Source organism: Papio anubis, chromosome 12 (assembly GCF_008728515.1).
Source record: "Papio anubis isolate 15944 chromosome 12, Panubis1.0, whole genome shotgun sequence".
NCBI lineage: Eukaryota > Metazoa > Chordata > Mammalia > Primates > Cercopithecidae > Papio > Papio anubis.
Genome location: NC_044987.1, coordinates 77,951,940 through 77,972,983, shown reverse-complemented (window position 1 = coordinate 77,972,983; position 21,044 = coordinate 77,951,940). Strand labels below are relative to the sequence as shown.

At 41.7% G+C, this 21,044-nt stretch overlaps 2 protein-coding genes across 2 annotated transcripts in view; one reads left to right on the top strand and one right to left on the bottom strand.

The window, feature by feature from the left end:
* The window catches only part of SPTY2D1 (SPT2 chromatin protein domain containing 1), a 28,819-nt gene extending 15,703 nt beyond the window's left edge, over positions 1-13,116 (top strand). The window contains exons 2-6 of the mRNA XM_003910147.3: positions 2,238-2,352; positions 3,438-4,973; positions 7,048-7,219; positions 7,976-8,053; positions 9,557-13,116. Of these exons, the coding sequence (XP_003910196.1) occupies positions 2,238-2,352; positions 3,438-4,973; positions 7,048-7,219; positions 7,976-8,053; positions 9,557-9,650 (1,995 nt within the window). The 3' untranslated portion in view covers positions 9,651-13,116. The remainder of the gene's footprint in view (positions 1-2,237; positions 2,353-3,437; positions 4,974-7,047; positions 7,220-7,975; positions 8,054-9,556) is intronic.
* A 2,213-nt stretch (positions 13,117-15,329) lies between these two features.
* On the bottom strand, positions 15,330-19,650 carry SPTY2D1OS (SPTY2D1 opposite strand). Its single transcript, XM_031653366.1, has 4 exons — positions 19,406-19,650; positions 18,231-18,319; positions 16,172-16,209; positions 15,330-15,441 (listed from the first exon to the last, which is right to left on the bottom strand). The coding sequence occupies exons 1-3, from the start codon at positions 19,472-19,474 to the stop codon at positions 16,188-16,190; spliced, it is 180 nt and encodes a 59-aa protein (XP_031509226.1). The 5' UTR covers positions 19,475-19,650; the 3' UTR covers positions 15,330-15,441; positions 16,172-16,187.
* Between the last annotated feature and the right edge of the window lie 1,394 nt (positions 19,651-21,044).

Sequence of the window (21,044 nt, the reverse complement as noted above, 5' to 3'; positions counted from 1 at the left end):
TAATGGGATGGAGTAGACTGAGTGTGTGCCTCTGCTTACAAGTTTTTGTATGTCTTAATTTGAATCATATTCATGGTGCCCTTTCCACAATGAAAATGTAAGCTGCTTGTGATTAAGACCTGTGTTTATGGTTCTTTTCTTGTAAATAAGGACAGTTTTATATATATCTAGTTAGTATTCTCTTTCTCCTCTCCCTTTCCTTCTCCTTTTTCTCCTTTAAATATTGAGCCCCTATCCACTATGGAAAGAGTCTAAAATTAAATTTACAAAGATACGGACTTTAAAGGATCTGATTGTGGCCTAGCCAAGGTGACTGGGAAAGAAATCTGGATGCTGTCTTGGGATTTCTCTCTATTAGGGATATGTCACTTCTCAGCATTGCCATCATGCAAGATTTTCAGGTTGGATTAGAGCTTGCTTCCTTGGCTAGCTGCTTCGTTGGCAGACTAATTTACTCAGAACTTCCAGCCTGTTTCAAGATATGTCGTATTTGGCAGCCGTAGAGTAAGCACATATCTTTTGGTTTTCCTCCAAGAATTTCATACATATTTGGGAATAGTTTTTTGGTTCCTAAGTTGTCTCAATTTGTTCTTGGACATGTTTCTTTTTCTGCTAGCCACAGCAACAGGTACATTCGATGAGAATGCATCTGCCTAACAAAACAAAAAAAAGGAGGATACTTTAAAAATCTCATTTCCTGGATTTAATTTGGAATGGTCCTAGAGGTGAATCATCCCTGGTCTGAATTTATTTTAGCTCTATGTTCATCATATTTCTCTCATAATAGGTACTTATAAAGTGGAAATATTTTTCCTTTTGTAGTTCAAATTAATATTACTTGAGTTTAGTATTTTCTTGATGCAGTTCTATAAAAACTGAGGTCCAGAGGCTTCATCTGTGCCAGGATAATTTGAGCATTTTTGGGGTGTTATAGGAACCTGTCTGAAAAAGAGTTTGTGAGGCAAATTAACATTTACTGAACATAAGAGCTACAGTTAAAGGTTGCCGGGAATTGGGCCTTTATTGCATAGATTTTTTGAAATGCTTTTTTACTGTGGTTTGCCCCTAGTCTTTGTGTGTGGTCAAAGTAAAACTTCAATGTTTCCACGTTCTAGGTGAAATAACACACGTAGCTATGAGTCCCTACTAGAAAATCATCTGGAGTAGTCAGGAGAGAAAATAGTTGTGAGGAGTAGTTTTTTCTGTTTGTTTGAAAAGTTGGACTTCGAAATGCTTCATTCTAAGGCAGGCTATTTTTAAACTCAGAATTTTATACATTTACTTACTGATTGATTGATTGATTGATTGAGACAGAGTTTTGCTCTGTTGCCAGCCTGGAGTGTAATGGTGCAATGTCGGCTCACTGCAACCTCTGCCTCCTGTGTTAAAGCCATTCTCCTGCCTCAGCCTCCAAAGCAGCTGGGATTATAGGTGTGCGCCACCACGCCCGGCTAATTTTTGTATTTTTAGTAGAGATGGAGTTTCACTATGTTGGCCAGGCTGATTGCCAACTCCTGACCACAGGTAATCTGCCCGCCTCAGCCTCCCAAAGTGTTGGGATTATAGGTGTGAGCCACTGCACCTGGCCTAAATCAGAATTTTTTTTTTGAGACGGAGTCTTCTCTGTCATCTGGGCTGGCGTACAGTGGCAGGATCTTGGCTCACTGCAACCTCTGCCTCCTGGGTTCAAGCAATTCTCATGTCTCAGCCTCCCAAATAGCTGGGATTACAGGCACCTGCCACTATGCCCAGTTAATTTTTTGTGTTTTTAGGGTTTCACCATGTTGGCCAGGCTCATCTTGAACTCCAGACCTCATGATTCACCCGCCTCAGCATCCCAAAGTGTTGAGATTACAGGTGTGAGCCCCTGAGCCCAGCCTAAATCAGAATTTTAAAACACAAATAATCAATTCTTCTAGGTGGTGATTTCATTTAGTTACCCAGTCCAGGTACTTTTTTGGAAAATAGCCTGAAAACAATGCTTCTGTGAATTGTTCATTTATGCATTATTTTGGGATGTTACGTAGAAACTTTGTACCCAAAAATCATCATACATAATAAATATTTAGTCTGAATTTTATAGCTAAGCTTTACTATGGGTTATATGATCTCTCAGTTATTCAGAATAGGTTTCACAGTTAACATTTATACCTCTTATTACCTGGCACAGTGCCTTATACCTAATAATATATTTTAAAAGTTGAATTGCTTGTAACTTTTACTGTTTTTGTTTTTAGAAAAGGTATAGTTTGGCAGTGGGGCCTCCAAAAAAAGACCCAAAAGTTAAAGGTGTCCAATCAGCAGCTGTACAAGCTTTTCTTAAAAGGAAAGAAGAGGAGCTTAGACGAAAAGGTATGTATCTATAGCCTTATTCTCAATTTTAAAGTCTTCCATCTTCACATCTAGCTTGTACTAAACCAGTGGCTGTTTATAAAAACATAACAGGTCAACAGATTTGGGAGGGTGTGTGTGTGTATGTGTGTGTGTGTGTGTGTGTCCAGGTTAACTGACTGTATTCATGGCTTTACATATGTTATCTCCATCATTTGTATAAACGTTTTCTTTTTTTCTCCCCTTGAAGTAGCAGATTTTTGGGGGTTAGTAGCCATGTCTTCTAATTGGCCATAGTAAATCCCCAATAAGAACTCCATTCTTTTTTTTTTTTTTTTTTTTTTTTTCTGAGACGGAGTCTCGCTCTATTGCCCAGGCTGGAGTGCAGTGGCCGGATCTCAGCTCACTGCAAGCTCCGCCTCCCGGGTTTACGCCATTCTCCTGCCTCAGCCTCCCGAGTAGCTGGGACTACAGGCGCCCGCCACCTCGCCTGGCTAGTTTTTTGTATTTTTAGTAGAGACGGGGTTTCACCATGTTAGCCAGGATGGTCTCGATCTCCTGACCTTGTGATCCGCCCGTCTCGGCCTCCCAAAGTGCTGGGATTACAGGCTTGAGCCACCGCGCCCGGCAAGAACTCCATTCTTTAACTTTGGTTCTGAAAGTGTTTCTACCCATTTTGTGTTTTAATTTTTATTAACAGAATGCTATCTAAAAGGCTAAACTAGAGATAAGTTTTAAAGTCTTTATCTCAAATAGTTCTTCATGCACATACAAAGAAACTGATTCAATATGTTTAAGTATTCATTGAATCGTAATTAATAACAACTGCTAAGTGGATACTAATGTTCTTTTAACTTGGTAATGTATTTGGTTTGAAGTATTTTCTATATTTAAAGCTGAAAACTAAGTCTCCCACTTGCTTTAGTCATACAGAAAAACCCATATGTCTCCCACTCATTATGTAAAGATGACTCATTTGATAGTTGTTAAATGACTTCCTCATTTAATTCCTAGATGTCTTCAAACTGTAACCTGAACATTGTATTTTCACTTGAGCAATCTTGAGATCTCGAAATAATAACATATTCTTGTTTTGTCCCTTTTAGCCTTAGAGGAGAAAAGGAGAAAAGAGGAACTAGTGAAAAAGCGAATTGAGCTCAAACATGACAAGAAAGCAAGAGCTATGGCCAAGAGGACAAAGGATAATTTCCATGGTTACAATGGGATTCCTATTGAGGAAAAGTCAAAGAAGAGGCAGGCAACAGAAAGCCATACCAGCCAAGGAACCGACCGAGAGTATGAAATGGAAGAAGAGAATGAATTCCTTGAGTACAATCACGCAGAGTCAGAGCAGGAGTATGAGGAAGAGCAAGAACCTCCCAAAGTTGAAAGCAAACCAAAGGTCCCCCTTAAAAGTGCCCCACCACCTATGAACTTCACTGATTTACTCAGGCTGGCTGAGAAAAAGCAGTTTGAACCAGTGGAAATCAAGGTAGTGAAGAAATCAGAAGAGCGACCTATGACTGCAGAAGAACTTAGGGAGCGAGAATTCCTTGAACGAAAGCATCGGAGAAAAAAACTTGAGACAGATGGAAAACTACCTCCAACTGTGTCCAAAAAGGCACCCTCTCAGAAAGAAAGTGTGGGCACAAAACTAAGCAAAGGTTCTGGAGACAGGCATCCTTCTTCCAAAGGAATGCCCCTTCCTCATGCTGAAAAGAAATCAAGACCCAGCATGGCCAATGAGAAACACCTTGCTTGGTCTTCATCAAAATCCATGCCAGGAGAGAGGATCAAGGCAGGATCTGGCAATAGCTCCCAACCCTCACTTCGTGAGGGCCACGACAGACCTGTTTTCAATGGAGCTGGAAAGCCTCATTCCAGCACCTCTTCACCAAGTGTCCCAAAGACTCCTGCTAGCAGGACTCAGAAATCTGCTATTGAGCACAAAGCCAAAAAATCTCCATCCCATCCTAGCCATTCCAGGCCTGGGCCCATGGTCACGCCACACAATAAGGCTAAGAGTCCAGGTGTCAGGCAGCCAGGCAGCAGCTCTAGCTCAGCCCCTGGGCAGCCCAGCACAGGGGTTGCTCGACCCACAGTTAGTTCTGGCCCTGTGCCTAAGCGCCAGAATGGCAGCTCCAGCTCAGGACCTGAGCGATCAATCAATGGGTCCAAGAAGCCAACCAATGACTCAAATCCCTCTAGGCGGACAGTCAGTGGTACATGTGGCCCTGGACAACCTGCAAGCAGCTCAAGTGGCCCTGGGCAACCCATCGGTGGTTCAGGTAGTTCTGTAAGACCCTTGGGCAGCTCTCGTGGTCCTGGCCGACCTGTGAGCAGTCCACATGAACTTCGACGACCAGTGAGTGGCTCAGGCCCCACTGGGCGGTCTGTCAGTGGCCCTGGGAGATCCGTAAGTGGCTCAGTTCCAGCTGGACGGACTATCAGTAGTTCAGTCCCAGGAAGACCAGTGAGCAGCTTGAGACCTGGGCGAACAATTAGTAGCTCAGGTCCCACAATAAAGCCTAAGTGCACTGTTGTCTCCGAAACAATTTCTTCCAAGAATATCATTAGCCGGTCCAGCAATGGACAGATGAATGGAATGAAGCCTCCCCTATCTGGCTACAGATCTGCCCAAGGTAAAATTTCCCCTCACCCTAAAGAGTATATATTTGGCATTAGGAAATTGGAAAGAGTTTTTATATTATCAGGGACCCTGTGAACCCCTCATATGCTGTCCTTTAATGTACTGTAGTTTTGATAGAATCATGATGTTTTATCTGCCCTGTGGTTGAGAGTTCCTTTTTTTTTGTTTTTGAGACAGGGTCAGTCACAGGCTCAAGCAGTTCTCCCACCTTAGCTTCCCAAGTAGCTGGGACTATAGGCGTGTGCCACCTTGCCTGGCTAACTTTTTATTTTTTATAGAGATGGGGTCTCAATACGTTACCTATACTCGTTTCTAACTCCTAGGCTCAGAGATCCACCTTCCTCAGCTTCCCAAACTGCTGGGATTATAGGCATGAGTCACTATGCCCTGCTGAGAGTTCCTTTAATGATCATGGCTTGGAAAGGTCTTTAGAAAGAGACTTGTCTAGGATCTCTGTGTTCACCCTTGAAATGTCCCCAAGTGTGATAAACTTAGCTTTGTGATTTGTGAACATTCAGGGTGAATGTACGTGACTTATATATGTATGCTACAATGGATGAATTAATCTTTTTCCTGAGGACTAAAGAGACTTGTCTTCAAGGATCAGAGTGTAATTGAAAGCTTATTCAGCAGATATTTCTTGGGCACCCATTATGTGCCAGGAACTGTTTTTAGATTGTACTTGTGTTTCTGCTTGTTATAATGGTTAGTATCAAGGTCCTAAACACTGATCCTTCAGGAATCTACTGTCCCAAGGTATGTGATCATTGGTGGCACCTGCTAGCTGCTAGGTCATACTTGCTTTATGCTAATAGGCATTTATTAAAGCACTTGTTAGGCTCCATGGAGAATATAAAAAGGAACCCACGATTGAATTACTTGTTTTAAATTTCCTAGTTAAGCTAGACCATTGATTCTTAACAAGGGCAGTTTTGCCCTCCAGGGGACTTTTGGCAATCGTCACAACTGGGGCTATGGGGGATGCTACTGGCATCTACTGAATAGAGGACAGGGATGCTGCTGACAGTGCATGGGATAGCCCCCTGACAACAAAGAATTATCTGGTCCGAAATGTCATTGAGCTAAGGTTGAGAAACTAAGCTAGGGAGACAAGCCATGCATATTATAATAACCGTAAAAGAACAAAAGAAGTGTCTGTAATCAAAAACTAGAAAGTAGTTGTTCCCAGATGCTGGGCTGTTGATCACTGCCTGTCTTAATCAAAGCATTTGATAAAAAAAAATGCAAAGTTTTTATCAGTCTTTTGGCAGAATGACAAAAATAAGGATGACGTAGTGAGTTTTTCCTACAGTCAAACTTACTCAGTTTGAACAATATAATCCTGAGAATCATTCATACTTCATTCAACTTTAAATTTTTAAATGAAATTGTGATTATAGTAGATGGTAGCTGCTACTTTTGGTCTTTACTTGGCAAAAGTTAATGATTCTGTGGAGGTTTGTAAACTGTATTATTTTTAGAAATTTTACTGATCTTGGCCGGGTGCGGTGGCTCACGCCTGTAATCCCAGCACTTTGGGAGGCCAAGGCAGGCAGATCACCTGAGATTGGGAGTTTGAGACCAGCCTGACCAACGTGGAGAAACCCCATCTCTACTAAAAATACAAAATTAGCCAGGCGTGGTGGCACATGCCTATAATCCCAGCTACTCGGGAGGCTGAGGCAGGAGAACTGGAACTGCTTGAACCTGGGAGGCAGAGGTTGCAGTAAGCCGAGATTGCACCATTGCACTCCAGCCTAGGCAACGAGTGAAACTCTGTCTCAAAAAAAAAAAAAAAAGAAATTTTACTGATCTTATAAATTCAGAAATACTGGCACTACTAAGCTAGAAAATGTAACAAGACATTTCTGATAAGCCCTGGGATAAAACAAGAGTGCTGTTCCTCCTGGATACCATGACACAGCAAGGATGATGACTCCGTGCTAAGGGTCAGCCTGCTTGCTTTGGTTTTTAAGGATACCATCTTAATGATGACTCACAATTTCAGTTTACATAGAACTACATTGGAACTATTTTAAGTTGTAATATTCTTTATGGTTTCTTAGGTCCTCAAAGGCTTCCCTTCCCTACTGGTTACAAAAGGCAGCGAGAATATGAAGAGGAAGATGATGATGATGAATACGACTCTGAAATGGAAGATTTTATCGAAGATGAAGGAGAGCCTCAGGAAGAAATATCCAAGCACATTAGAGAAATTTTTGGTTATGACCGAAAAAAGTAAGACTAAAGAAGATTCAGATAACTATGACATCCTTTTTTTATTTTAAATAATTCATGTCATGGGGTAATAAACTAATAGTAGAGGCACTGAATATAATTCTTAATTAGGAACCCTTGTGTGATTGTTATTTTAAATAAATGTACTCTTGTAGCACTAAATATTTTATATTTAATTCAAAATAGTTTCTGTAGTTATTTGCATGAGGAACAAAAAATAACCCTTTTACATTGTTACAAGATACATATTTAGTGAGATTGAAGCAGCTTAGTGTAGTAGAAGTAGATTGGCTCTTGAAAGAACAAGCTGTATGTTCTTGGTCCGTTAACCTATCTGCTTCAGTTTCCTCTGGTCTAAAGTCTTTCCCCACCTCATGATGGTCATGAAGCTCAAATTAGATTATTATATATAAAATAATTTTCATATATACTGTGCTTTCAAATTTTAATATAAATTATCAAGTAAATGTAGGTGAGTGAGTTGAAGAAGCACTGTAGGATTGGTACCTTCATGAACATTAGCTTCAGAATAGTTGCCCTCTGAGGGTAATAAGGGCTTATCTAAAACTTGTCTTTACTTCAGAAACCTACCTCTATCCATCCTCCACTCCCGTCACTCGCTGCCAAGCAAGGAGTAATTCTAAATGTGTGCTTGATTTAGTTTTAAAGGAGATATTGATTTTTTAAATGAGAGGACGTAGTTCCTTTTGAAAATTGAAGTTTTCTCTTTTTATCATTTTGATTTCCTTTTGTCAGATACAAAGATGAAAGTGATTATGCCTTACGTTACATGGAAAGTAGTTGGAAAGAGCAGCAGAAGGAAGAAGCAAAGAGGTAAGCATAAAATTTAACACACTTGTGCAAAAATGTCCTAAAAATTCCTTTCTGCTTATAGCTACAGTTGCACCATTGGGAACTGGGGCTTTGGGCTAGAGAATTCTGGATTCCAATCCTGTTTACTAGCTGTAGGGCCTTAGACAAATTCCTTAACAGTTCTGTTTTTTCACTGGTTTTTGTTTTTTTGTTTTTTAGCAGAGATGGGGTCTCACTATGTTGACCAGGCTAGTCTCAAACTCCTGGCCTCAAGTGATCCTCCCATCTCAGCCTCCCACAGTGCTGGGATTATAGGCGTGAGCCACTGCACTGGACCGTCACTGGTTTTTTTGTTTGTTTTTAAGAGATGGGGTCTTGCTTTGTTATCCAGGCTGGTCCCAAAGTCCTGGGCTTAAGCAATCCTCCTGCCTTAGCCTCCCAAAGTGTTGGGATTATAAATGTGAGCCACCACGCCCAGCCTATTTTCTTCTGTAAAATGAGAATATACTGTTTTACTCATTTAAGTATTACGAGGATTAAGACATGTGTACAAGGTGCCTAGTGTAGTGCCTCACACGTGTGGATACACAGTAAATGTTAGACGCTTTCCCTAATCCTGTTGTAGCAAATTCTTGCTTTTCTTTCTGCATCAGACACATCTCAATCTTGGTAACCTGTAACATTGCTGGCCTCAGGGATATAGGTATATTATATTTCCTCTGATTTCTGTTTGGGTATCTGATAGTAAGCTAATGATAATTTCTCCACTGGGGTAAAAAGTAATTACTTTGTTTATAGTGGTTCGTTTTTTTTTTTTTTAAGAGACGGGGTCTAAGACTGTCGCCGAGGCTGGAGTGCGGTGGCATGATTGCAGCTCACTGCAACCCCCGCCTCCCGGGTTCAAGCAGTTCTTCTGCCTCAGCTTCCCAAGTAGCTGGGACTACAGGTGTGCGCTACCACGCCCAGCTAATATTTGTAATTTTTAGTAGAGACAGGGTTTCACTATATGTTGGCCAGGCTGGTCTCAAACTCCTGACCTCAGGTGATCCGCCTGGCTCGGCCTCCCAAAGTGCTGGGATTACAGGCATGAGCTGTGCCCAGCCATAGTGTTATTATAGGTAAATAATTCACCTCAGCCTCAAGCCAGAATACTAAATCTTTTTCTCCCTCTTGCCCATAAAATTTCAAACTAAAGTGTTGGAAGAGAACAAGAATAGAATGTTAATGAATAAATGCTTCTTGCTGTTTATTTTTAAAAGCTATTGAGATAAACTTATATTTTATTATTTTAATGGAAATACTAAGGTTTTTGTGGTGTGTGAGTTCTTTTTCCCACTACAATTTGGGTCTGTGGTCCCTGGTAAAAAAATATCCCTGCTAGTTTGTTTTCAGTGGTAAAGCCTTGAAGCATTTTGACAGCATCAGCACAATCTATGTGAGCTCCCAGTTGGAAATTTCATTCTTTTTAAGGAAACTGATCATCTCATGTATATTGACAAATACCCTTTAAAAATTCTTTGGCAGCTTAAGACTAGGTATGCAAGAGGACTTAGAGGAAATGAGACGTGAAGAAGAAGAAATGCAACGTCGAAGGGCCAAGAAGCTGAAGAGGCGTTAGCTGCTGCTTTTATTTTTGTGAAATTCTAGAGCTGCTCTGCTGCAAGGATTTCCTGCCTTCAGACTGAAGAAGTCCCCTTATCATTTTAGATTTATACTTGGGTACTCAAGGAGAAGGAATGCATACTGTCATTTGCAGGCTGTCATTTGAGCATAAAATATTTTCAGATATTTTCCAGGGTGAAATCTGTAATGCAGATGATATAATGCCCACATGTGCTCTTATGAAGTTAACTGTTCACAGATGCCAGCCTTGATCCTGATGAGCTATGCACTCTTATGTGGGGCCAGTCACCAGTCAGCCAATCTTTTATTGTTCCTTTGCTACTTTGAAAGGAAAAAAAAGGTTGTCTCTTGATTTCTATAATTCTGCTGATCTTTGAGTAGGGCACTGCCCTGCTCCCAATCAAACTTAGTCTTTTTATGAGAAACCTGGACCTTCCATGAATGTTGCCAGCAATAAAGTGACTTGTCCTAATCTATGGATTGAGAACTTGAAAATGTAGAGTAGAATTTATAACTATCATATGATGTCATCCTGTGACTTTGAAGTACAAAGTAGAATAAATTCTGTATTCATGGATTGGATGCTGAGCATTCTTACTTATTAATTTAGGTGGCTAGAATTAATGAAAAAATTTTCAAGTTAAAATACAGGTTATAACAGTATAATATTGTTTTCTAAATTTTCCTTTCAGATTTACTGTTATGTTGGCTTTAGTGTAAGATAGACAAAGTCACTGTGCTGATTGATTTTTATCTAAAAAAGTTCATTTTTATATTGAAGAAAAAATATTTTATTCAAACATTAGATTTGAAAGAGTAATAGTTTATAAAATAAGGAAGTAACATGTGAGGCTCCCCCCTCCTCTCCTCCCCCATCATAAAAATATTTTGAAATCCCAAGGTGCCCCCGTACCTCGTGACATTAATGACTTCATTTTTTAGCTTGAATTTGTTAGCAAATATTAATGGCAGAAAACCAAAAACTAAATTTATGGTATCGAGAGCACCACCTTCTCTTTTTGCCCATATTGCACTTTGATTTCAAACTATGCACTGTGAAGAGATTTTTTTCCCCAGGTAGGAAGGGATGTTCCTTGTTACCGTTATTTTACTGAGCTGTGGAAACTCATTTTCACCCTTTTTAAAGTCATAAATATAGACTTAATATCCCTTAAGCTTCAAGTCCAAGTAGTTCCAGTCAGGCTGACTTAGGATCAGGCTGGAAGGAAGCCAAGTCTCAAGAACTGTCAGCAACAGAAAATGAGATATGATGCTAGAGAGCATTTGTCCTTGACTGTAAGTACGGAGGCTTGGGGGAAGTGAGACATAAGCTTGTAGGAATAATAAACGTTCTACAATAAACATTCTGGCTATCTTAAGCCATTGTATGGGGGAGATTAGGAAGTAGAAGGGATTGTCCTACAACAGGCCCTTATACTTCAACGGCCCAAATGTTTTGGTTTATTCCTTTTTATCCATAAAGTCTTTATTCTTCAAGTTTGGGTATTATAGATTACCATTGTTAGCCTCCCTTAATGGGACCATATGAGCCAGGCTTTTACGACTGACTCATTTTGAATTGAGTTTCAAACTTTGAAAGTGCAAGGATTTAATTTTTAAGTTGAATCCCATGAAAGGTGTCATCATCACTAGGAATGACACCCTTTGTAACTACATATAGAACTGTTACAATGGTAGCAGAAAATCCTATTGATTTTATCTCACCCATCTCAGATACCTTCAGTGAAATTAAGGGTAGTGTGATGTCCCATGTAATAAAACAGGCTTAGAACACCAATTCCTCTGCTGCCATTTATGTGCTTTTATTCCCCCTTCAAAAATTTTTTATTGGATATATATATTTTTCAATATTCAGACTCTGAAATCTGTCATTACAATCAAGTGCTTGTCACAGCTGAAAGATTTCTGGTGGCTTAAAATTTACTAGTAGTAAATTTATGATATGGTACAGTTCTTTGTACAGAAAGGCACCATTATATTAGAATAAATTTCCAGAACTTAGTGGGAAGAATCAGGTTTTAACCTTGTGTGTCTGTTACTTCTGAGTGCATTTCTGTAATATAAATGTTGATTTGCATCAACATTATAAAAGAGCACTTCTGTGTCTCATTTAAAAGGAAAAAAAAAGGTTAAGTCTTTTAAATTTTGGACTTGTTTCCAAATCCTGTCTTCCATGTTGTTCTTCTGCACTTCCTGACCACTCTTATAAAAAGCTCACAAACCTTTGAAGAAACTGGAGTAGGCTGTTATTTCATTAAGGTTTACAAATTAAATGCTTGATTTTTAATGTATTCTCTACTGTTTTAATTTTTGGATTTTCTTAATTCAACATTTGAAGATGTGCCTTTTGGGTAATGTTAATCACGAATGTAGTAATATTTCATGATTGTAATAATGTTACATGATGATGGGTGTGGCATTTTCTAACAAACGATGTGAAAGGAAAGTAGTTTTCATAAAACTCATGGCTCTGATTGCACAGTCCCACTTGCTTTTGATATTGGTATGTCAAAGCAAAGAGCACTTCTTTTAAGGCTACTTTCAGAACTTTGTATTTTCTCTAAACTATAAATGCAGTTATGTCCAGTTGGAGGCCAGGGTACCACATGTCACAGGCAGCCTTACATGTGTGCCGTGAAAAGGTTCAAAGACCGTTCAAAGACCGTTAACAAAAAAGTAAGTCTGGCCGGGCGCCTGGTGGCTCAAGCCTGTAATCCCAGCACTTTGGGAGGCCGAGGTGGGCGGATCACTGGAGACCAGGAGTTCGAGACCAGCCTGGCCAACATGGTGAGACCCCGTCTCTACTAAAAATTTAAAAATCAGCCGGGTGTGGTGGCACGCACCTGTAATCCCAGCTACTGGGGAGGCTGAGGCAAGAGAATCGCTTGAACCCAGGAGGCGGAGGTTGCAGTGAACCAAGATAGTGCCACTGCACTCCAGCCTGGGTGACAGAGTGAGACTCCGTCTCAAAAGACGGATGTGGGAACTCAAATTTTCATTTTTAATATAATCCCCAAGATTTTCTCTAAGAAATAAATTGTTTTGTATTTTGTAACTTAAAGCAGCTATTAGTAAATTTCTGAGATATAGCAGGAGACCAAAACATGTTTGGAAAGAGAATAAATATATGAAGAGAGACTGGTTGTTTTATTTTCAATGTATTGAATATATTAGACTACTATTTATTTTCTGAGTGGATGTGATTAAATATTCAGACGTTTAGTGTATGATTAAGAGTGAGATAGAGATTTCTTTGGAGTTATTAAATCCATCCTGTCTTTTACATAATGGACAAATCAAGTTAAAAAAAATTTTTAGGTAGCTTAGCTTGTTTTCTGGTGCTGTTGACCTGCAAGAGAATATACTTTTGCATATACAGGTGAAAGTTTTGCAATTTATGTATATAAGAAATTGTAGGCATTAAAAATATTTTACTGATATTTTTGCTGGTTTGCATTTATTGATTAAAACTTTGAGATATTCTTTAACTCATCACCCTGAACATTTTTCCAGCTAGAAACCTCGGTATACTCGTCACACTTCAGAGACAGGGTTTGCCTCTTGCACACACTCCTCTGCTTGTTCTCCCTTACACATTCATGTCTGCTCTAACATGATAGTGCTTCTCTCCCCCTACCAGCTTAAAGAACTGTTCTGCTCTCTGACACCCATGTTAGGAGAACTGTTAGGTGGTCAGAGGAATGGAATCTATTTTAGTGGCTCAAGTTTTGGAAGTTTACTGAAATGGAGGGAGGACACAGCTGGGTATATGGTTCCTCTTGTTAAAATGAGCCGGGTCCTGTCTCTTATGATAAAAACAGCTTGAGATAGCTGAGAAGAGGAGTCCTTAGAAATGTACATGAGGCAGGCTGGGCACAGTGGCTCATACCTGTAATCGCAGCACTTTGGGAGGTAGAAGCAGGTGGATCACTTGAGGCTGGGAGTTTGAGACCAGCCTGGTCAACATGGCAAAACCCCGTCTCTACTAAAAATACAAAAATGTGGTGTGCATTGTAATCCCTGCTATTCAGGGGGCTGAGGCATGAGAATCACTTGAACCTGGGAGATGGGGGTTGCAGTGAGCCGAGATTGCACCTCTGCACTCTATCCTGGGTGACAGAATGAGACTGTCTCAAAAAAAATGTATTATGAGGCAAATGGGCACAGCTATACAGCCAGAGGATGTAAGTACTTAACTCACTGGAAAGTGTTGAGTCTAAATCACATAAGAAATAGAAGATGCTAGAAACCTAGAGTCAGAAATTACTAAAGTTTTGCTTATAGATTTTGAATTTATTTTCTTTCCATTAAAAAAAGGTAATCCATTCATTGCAAAGAGCCACTTACAAATAGTTAAGCAAACTTCCAAAAATAACAAAATGTTTTCTATGTAAACAAAAGATCTGCTTTGTTGGAAAAGGTACACTTCTTTAGAAAATTGGAACTGTATCAGTCATCCTCAGAGTGGGTACAGTTCCATACAATTTGTTTTTAAAGTATTTACTCCTGTTAGGTCTCTCTCAGGCTCCCATCTTTTCAGTAGTCATGAAAAAGAATTATCAGGCAACTTTCTTTTTTGTTTTTTTCTTTTTTTTTTTTTTTTTTTTGAGACCAGGTCTTGCTTTGTCACCCAGGCTGGAGTGCAGTGGCACAATCTCGGCTCACTGTAACCTCAACCTCCCAGGTTCAAGCAATTCTCCTGCCTCAGCCTCCCAAGTAGCTGGGATTACAGGTACCCGCCACCACACCTGGCAAATTTTTGTATTTTTAGTAGAGACGGGGCTTCACCATGTTGGCCAGGCAGGTCTTGAACTCCTGACCTCAAGTAATATGCCTGCCTCGGCCTCCCGAAGTGCTGGGATTACAGGTGTGAGCCACCACACCCGGCCTAACTTCTTGGGTTTTCAGGTGAGGGGAACATTTAAACAGCAAGATCTTGGATATCCCACAGTCTTATCTGGCTCTTTTCCTTGGCACATGAAAGTATGAAGGCAGAAGGCCTGGATCTTAATCTTGACTCTGCAGCCCAGGGCTGTGTGTGTTGGCAAGATACATATGTCCCTCAACTTCATTTTTGCCATTCTGTAAGATGAGGCTGATAGCTTCGGAAGGTTATTTTAAGGATTAGGATAATTATACTTTAGTATCTAACCCTAATATTAAAAATGAGGTCCTTACTCCACATGGTATAAGCTTAGGGTTCTTTTTTTTTTTCTTTTGAGACTGAGTCTCTCTGTCGCCCAGGCTGGAGTGCAGTGGCCCGATCTCAGCTTACTGCAACTGCTGCCTCCCGAGTAGCTGGGACCCAGCTTACAGACATGTGCCACCACACCACGCCCTAGCTAATTTTTTGTATTTTTAGTAAAGATGGGGTTTCACCATGTTGGTCAGGCTGGTCTTGAACTCCTGGCCCTAGATGATCCACCTGCCTTGGCCTCTCAAAGTGCTGCGATTACACGCGTGAGCCATCGTGTCGGGCCAAACTACGTATCTTAATGCCAGTCTTAGAGACCATGTAGCAGAAGGACCCAATTGTCTCCCATTCACTTAACTACTTCCCCACCCTCTGTCTCCCTGTTACAAGCTAACAGAATACTAAGCCTTCATGCATCTTAAAAAGTGCAGTAACTTCTTAACATAAAATATGACAAAATAATGTGCAATTACTTTATGCGAAACCAACAACAGGAACTGTACAGCTGGTCAGGTGAGCTTCAGAGCTGCATTACTTCACCAGGATCATCCTTGCTTACTTCCACTGGGGTCTGTGGGGAAAAAAGGAAGTGTGTCATGTGGGCCTAGTGGTTTCTAGTGTGGGGCTGAGGCATTTGGCCTCCCAGGCAAGGACTGGCAGGGGAGGCCACCTCCAATTCTGTCTCACCTAATGCCTCTGATCCTGGATGCAAGGGGAGCTTAGCACTGGGGAGCTGACAAGAGGCAGGGAAAAGACAGAAATTCCAAGGTCTAACAGGAGGAGAGAGGAAAGAGACATCTGCCACCAGATCCTTTTTACAGACTAGTGTTTACTCGTGGAAGAGAGAAGTTTGGATTTCTGAAGTGGACTGATCGTTAGGAAATGGCATCAAAGACTGGGCATACAAAATGTCCATTAGCACAACAGAAACAAGGCCGCCCAACTCAGAAAGCTTTGACTCTGGGCCTTAAAGATCTCGTGAAACAAAATGGGAACTCTCCCAACCGCTATCACGTGAAACAAAATGGGAACTCTCCCAATCGCTACAGTAACTTTAAACCCGGGAGGCGGAGCTTGCAGTGAGCTGAGATCGGCCACTGCACTCCAGCCTGGGCGACAGAGTGAGACTCTATCTCAAAAAAAAAAAAAAAATATATATATATATATATATATATATATATATAAAATAAAAGTATTTGTTTCTAATGTTACTAGAGTTGGGTTTTCATGCTTAGTTTGTTTCTGGAGGCAGGAATACATTTCAAAGTAGGAATAGAGAACAAAGTTGAAGGTACACTTACCCCTCCTGGGGGATATTTATATCCCTTCCACATGGTTCCTGCAATGAGAAGCATCCATAAGACAACAATCATCACGAGGCTTCTTTCTCAGCTAGTGGTGTGCCCAAGAAGAAACAAGTGCTTCTGGAAGGTGCAGTGTTCTATTCCTGAGTCGGAGGAATTGGGCTGTCTTTGTTAGACACCAGATGGTAGATGGCCCAGCATGGCAGCTCCTCACTAAGGAGCTTGTGGCCTAATCTGAATTGAAGTGGCTCCTCATGGCCATTTAGTGGGGCAGAGCTCAGACACCAATTATGACATCAGCTCCTGTAACCTCGGCAATCCAGTCAGCGTGAGCACCTATGGGATGGTTGGCCAGGATGCTAGATGTGTTGGGTTAAAGAAAATTTATCAAAAGGGCCCTGTGCTTTGGTATGTCTGTGATTTGGACCTACCTGGCATCATACTCATTAACTCGTCACCTGCCAAAATGTTTAACTATTGGCTTTGTGCAATCAGGTGCTATGCAAAAGAAAAAAAGCCTGGGTTCATTAAGAGAATTAGCTGGCTAGGTATGCCATGAGCAAATAACTTCATATGCTATCGTTACGCTGTTCAAAAAAGAAATCTTGCATTTTATAAAATGGTACAGTTAAATTCTCCATCATGTAGGATGAGCCTATTACAACTTTCCTGAGAAGGAAAGAGAAGGAAGATGGGCTGGTTTCCTCATTTTGCAGCTGGAGAAACTGAGGCACAGAATAGTTTAAGTGGTCTGGTCAGGACTGCCACAAAGTTCTAACTGTTTTGGGCTAATGCGTTCACAGAAGTCCTGGGGTAGGTGGAGATTTAAAAAACCCCAGCCATCATGTCCTGCTCTTACTATACCTGGGGCTGGGGCTGAATACCCCTAATTTCTGGAGTAGCTTCCAAAAAACCTTCTGCTCCTGTAATCAGTATATTATTAAAACTCTCCAAGTTACGTTTCTCTAACAATAGGAACAGCTCTGAAAAAAACAGCTCTGAAAAAACAGCTCTGAAGGAAATGGGGTGAAATGTAAGAAACCCAGGAGATGGTGTGCTAAAAAGGATACTGCCATTAGTGTTTCCTGTAGGCAGGTTGGTCTAGTGGAATGAGTACGGGAGGCCATTAAGTCCAGAGACAGAGATCTATGCTCGCATCCCACCTTTACCAAAGAGTTACTGTGTGTGGCCTCAGGTAAATAATTGAGGTCACTATCACCAGTTAATCTTTGTTGACTGGTTCATTATTTGCTTGTTGTTAAGTCAGTATTTTACTACATGCTAATTTTTGAGCTTTGCATTAAATGCTTTACATTAATTCCCAAATATAATTGTCACAAAAATAGCAAGATACTCAGATATCTCCTGTTGTACAGAAGAAACTTCGAAAGTGAGGTTCAAAGAAAGTAATTAAACTCTCCCAAGGTCACATAGCTAGTAAGTCGCAAAGTTAGGACCTAAACTCAAGTTCAATGTTAACTCCAGTTTCAGGATCTGCCAAAAGGGATATTAAAAATGCTGGTCCTGGCAAGGCATGGTGGCTCATGCCTGCAATCCCAGCACTCTGGGAGGCCAAGGCAGGAGGACCACTTGAGTCCTGGAGTTCAAGACCAGCCTGGGCAACATAGTGAGACCCTGTCTCTACAAAAATTTTTTTTAAAAATTAGCCAGGCATGGTGGCATGTGCCCTGAGGATCAGCTACTCAGGAAGGTGAGGTGGGAAGACTGCCTGGACCTCACTCCAGCCTGGGTGACAGAGCAAGACCTGTCTCAGGAAAAAAAAAAAAAAAGAATGCTATTAATAGTATAATATATTACAGTGTTGTGAGAAGAAAAATAATAGATGGGAACAGTCTTCAAAACAACACCTATGAGACATGGTTATTAATAGACAACTTTGGCCTGCTGTCCTCAGCTGTACTCACCAAATCATTTCCCCTTCCACAGTTTATTATATTTTCCAGAGGAATAAACACTCTCCACTGAGATTTCAGGGTTCTACCAAGTACTTTGGAAAGAGAGGAATCCAGCCCACCAGACCTGACCACCCACTTACTGCGGCAGATCTTCATCTAAAGCCTGCCTCCTCAGTTGTGTCTTGCTCTCCTGAACAGGCCACCTCTCCTGCCACTTCAGAGTTGGAGGCTGAATCAGAAAGAAAATTTGAGGGCAGAGATGGCTCTACTCACTGGCCCAGAGGGTAACCGCCTCTGTGTGGGACTAGAAGGGCTGCTAAAAGTCCCCACCAATCCCTACCGTCCCCCTTCCTACCAACAACCACTGATCCACTTGGCCTGAAACCCAGAAGTCAAATATGGTCTCCAGCAGACCCCTTGCAAATTCCATAGTGCTTTGAAACAAGTGCAGCTATATATGCAAGAGAGGGGGAAAAAAGAAAGACTTAAAAGGATGTCCTGACCGGGCGCAGTGGCTCACCCTGGTAATCCCAGTACTTTGGGAAGCCAAGGAGGGCGGATCACGAGGTCAGGATATCAAGACCATCCTGGCTAACACGGTGAAACCCCGTATCTGCTAAAAATACAAAAAATTAGCCGGGCATGGTGGTGGGCGCCTGTAGTCCCAGCTACTCGGGAGGCTGAGGCAGGAGAATGGCGTGAACCCGGGAGGCGGAGCTTGCAGTGAGCCGAGATCACGCCACTGCACTCCTGCCTGGGCAACAAAGCAAGACTCCATCTCAAAAAAAAAAAAAAAAAAGGTATGTCCCCAGCCAGGCATGGTGGCTCACGCCTGTAATCCCAGCACTCTGGGAGGCCGAGGTGGGTGGATCACCTGAGGTTGGCACTTTGAGACCAGCCTGACCAACATGGAGAAACCCCATTTCTAATAAAAACACAAAATTAGCCAGGTGTGGTGGTGCACGCCTGTAATCCCAGCTACTCGGGAGAGTGAGGCAGAAGGATCGCTTGAACCCGGGAGGCGGCGGTTGCAGTGAGCCGAGATTGCGCCACTGCACTCCAGCCTGGGCAACAAGAGTGAAACTCCATCTCAAAAACAAAAACAAAAACAAAACAAAACAAAAAAGGGATATCCCTAGTGGAATGGGAAGTAGCCTGGTAGCTTGGGACACTAACTTTGTTCCCATCACATTCTGACTTCCAGTGAGTGGTGAGACCTCAATTATCTTTCCCATTTGGTCAGAAAACCCAGACAGGAAGATGAGCCAGCACCACGACTGACCACCAGGGATTGACAGGCAGAGCCATTACTTACCATCGACTCTGGAAACGTGCCCATGTAACATGCAAGTCCAACAAAAAACATCCAGCCAAGCACAATCATGATCAAATGTAAAACAATTTCTAAGATACAACTGCACAGTGAAAGACTATTCACCAAGATCCTGGCAAAGGAGTGTGCTCACGAAACCTTCAGTTGGTAGAGGTCTCGCATGTCTGTTCGAGTCCTTGGCTCCAAAGGATCCACAACTCCCTAGTGGAGAAGCTGAAACCTATTAGGGCATTGTGACATCATTGGTCCTATGGCCCAGACTCAAAACATACCAGAGACACTGCCCCCAGACCAGCAGCTGCACAGTAAACAGCAACACTAGGAAGTAGGTATTACTGTTAACCCCATTTCACTAATGAGAAAACTGAGGCTTAGACTAGAGCCTAAGTGGCCTGCACTACAGCACATAGCTGATGCTCCAGATCAGCACCAAGACTTAGGACTCAGCTGCCTCTTGGGCAGCTGGGCTCTTTACACCAGAGGCAGAGATTTGGAAAGGTGTTTTGCTGCTAGATGTATGACATGTGAATAAAACAAACTGAATTATAGGTAAATGAGACAGATGTCTCTATTTCTGTCCCTGCAAAACCTCCCCTCCCCATCTCAAGGGGTTCCTCAGCACGATGGTATACCCGCATCTTCATCACCTTCTCCATTGATTCTCTTTTCTTTACCATCATGAAGCCACAGGTACCCCTGTCCTTTCCTCAAAGAAACCTCCAGATGATACTGTGGTTCCTTCCCTGTCTTACTTCTTAATTTTCTTTTATGACCAAACTTCCTAAACAAGTGGTCCACACTCAAAGCTTTTTCCAATCTACACCTCTCTTCCATGCATTGCATTCTGACTTCTAGCCCCACCCCACTATTAGATACCCTCTCAGAGGTCACCAAGTACCTTTTTTGCTTTTCTGCTACAACATCATGGACATTTAATGTATTTTTCATCTCTAGAATTTTTTTTTTTTGAGACGGAGTCTTGTTCTGTCACCCAGGCTGGAGTGCAATGGTGTGATCTCAGCTCATTGAAACCTCCACCTCCTGGGTTCAAGTGATTCTCCTGCCTCAGCCTCCCAAGTAGCTGGGATTATAGGCACCTGTCACCATGCCGGGCTAATTTTTGCATTTTTAGTAGAGATGGGGTTTCACCATGTTGGCCAGGCTGGTCTCGAACTCCTGACCTCAGGTGATCCACCTGCCTCATCCTCCCAAAGTCCTGGGATTACAGGCATGAGCCACCACGTCTGGCCTGTAGTGATAATTCCTGCTTCTTTAAATGTCTTACAACTTTTGATTAGATCTTGAACATGGGAAATTTTAGCGCTGAGTGCTGCATTTTGTTGTATTCCTTTCAACAGTGTTAAATGTTATTCTAAGGTGCACTTAAGTTACTTGTGATCAGTTTGATTCTTCTGAGGTTTGTTTTAAGCTTTATGATAGACCAGGAGCAGCCTTTACTCTAGGGTTAATATCCCCACTGCTGAGTTAATGACCACTTTCTCTGAGCACCTTCTCTGAGGCCGACTGTATTAGATTTTTTTTTTTTTTTTAAGACAGAGTTTCGCTCTTGTTGCCTAGGCTGGAGTGCAATGGCGTGATCTCGGCTCGCTGAAACCTCCGC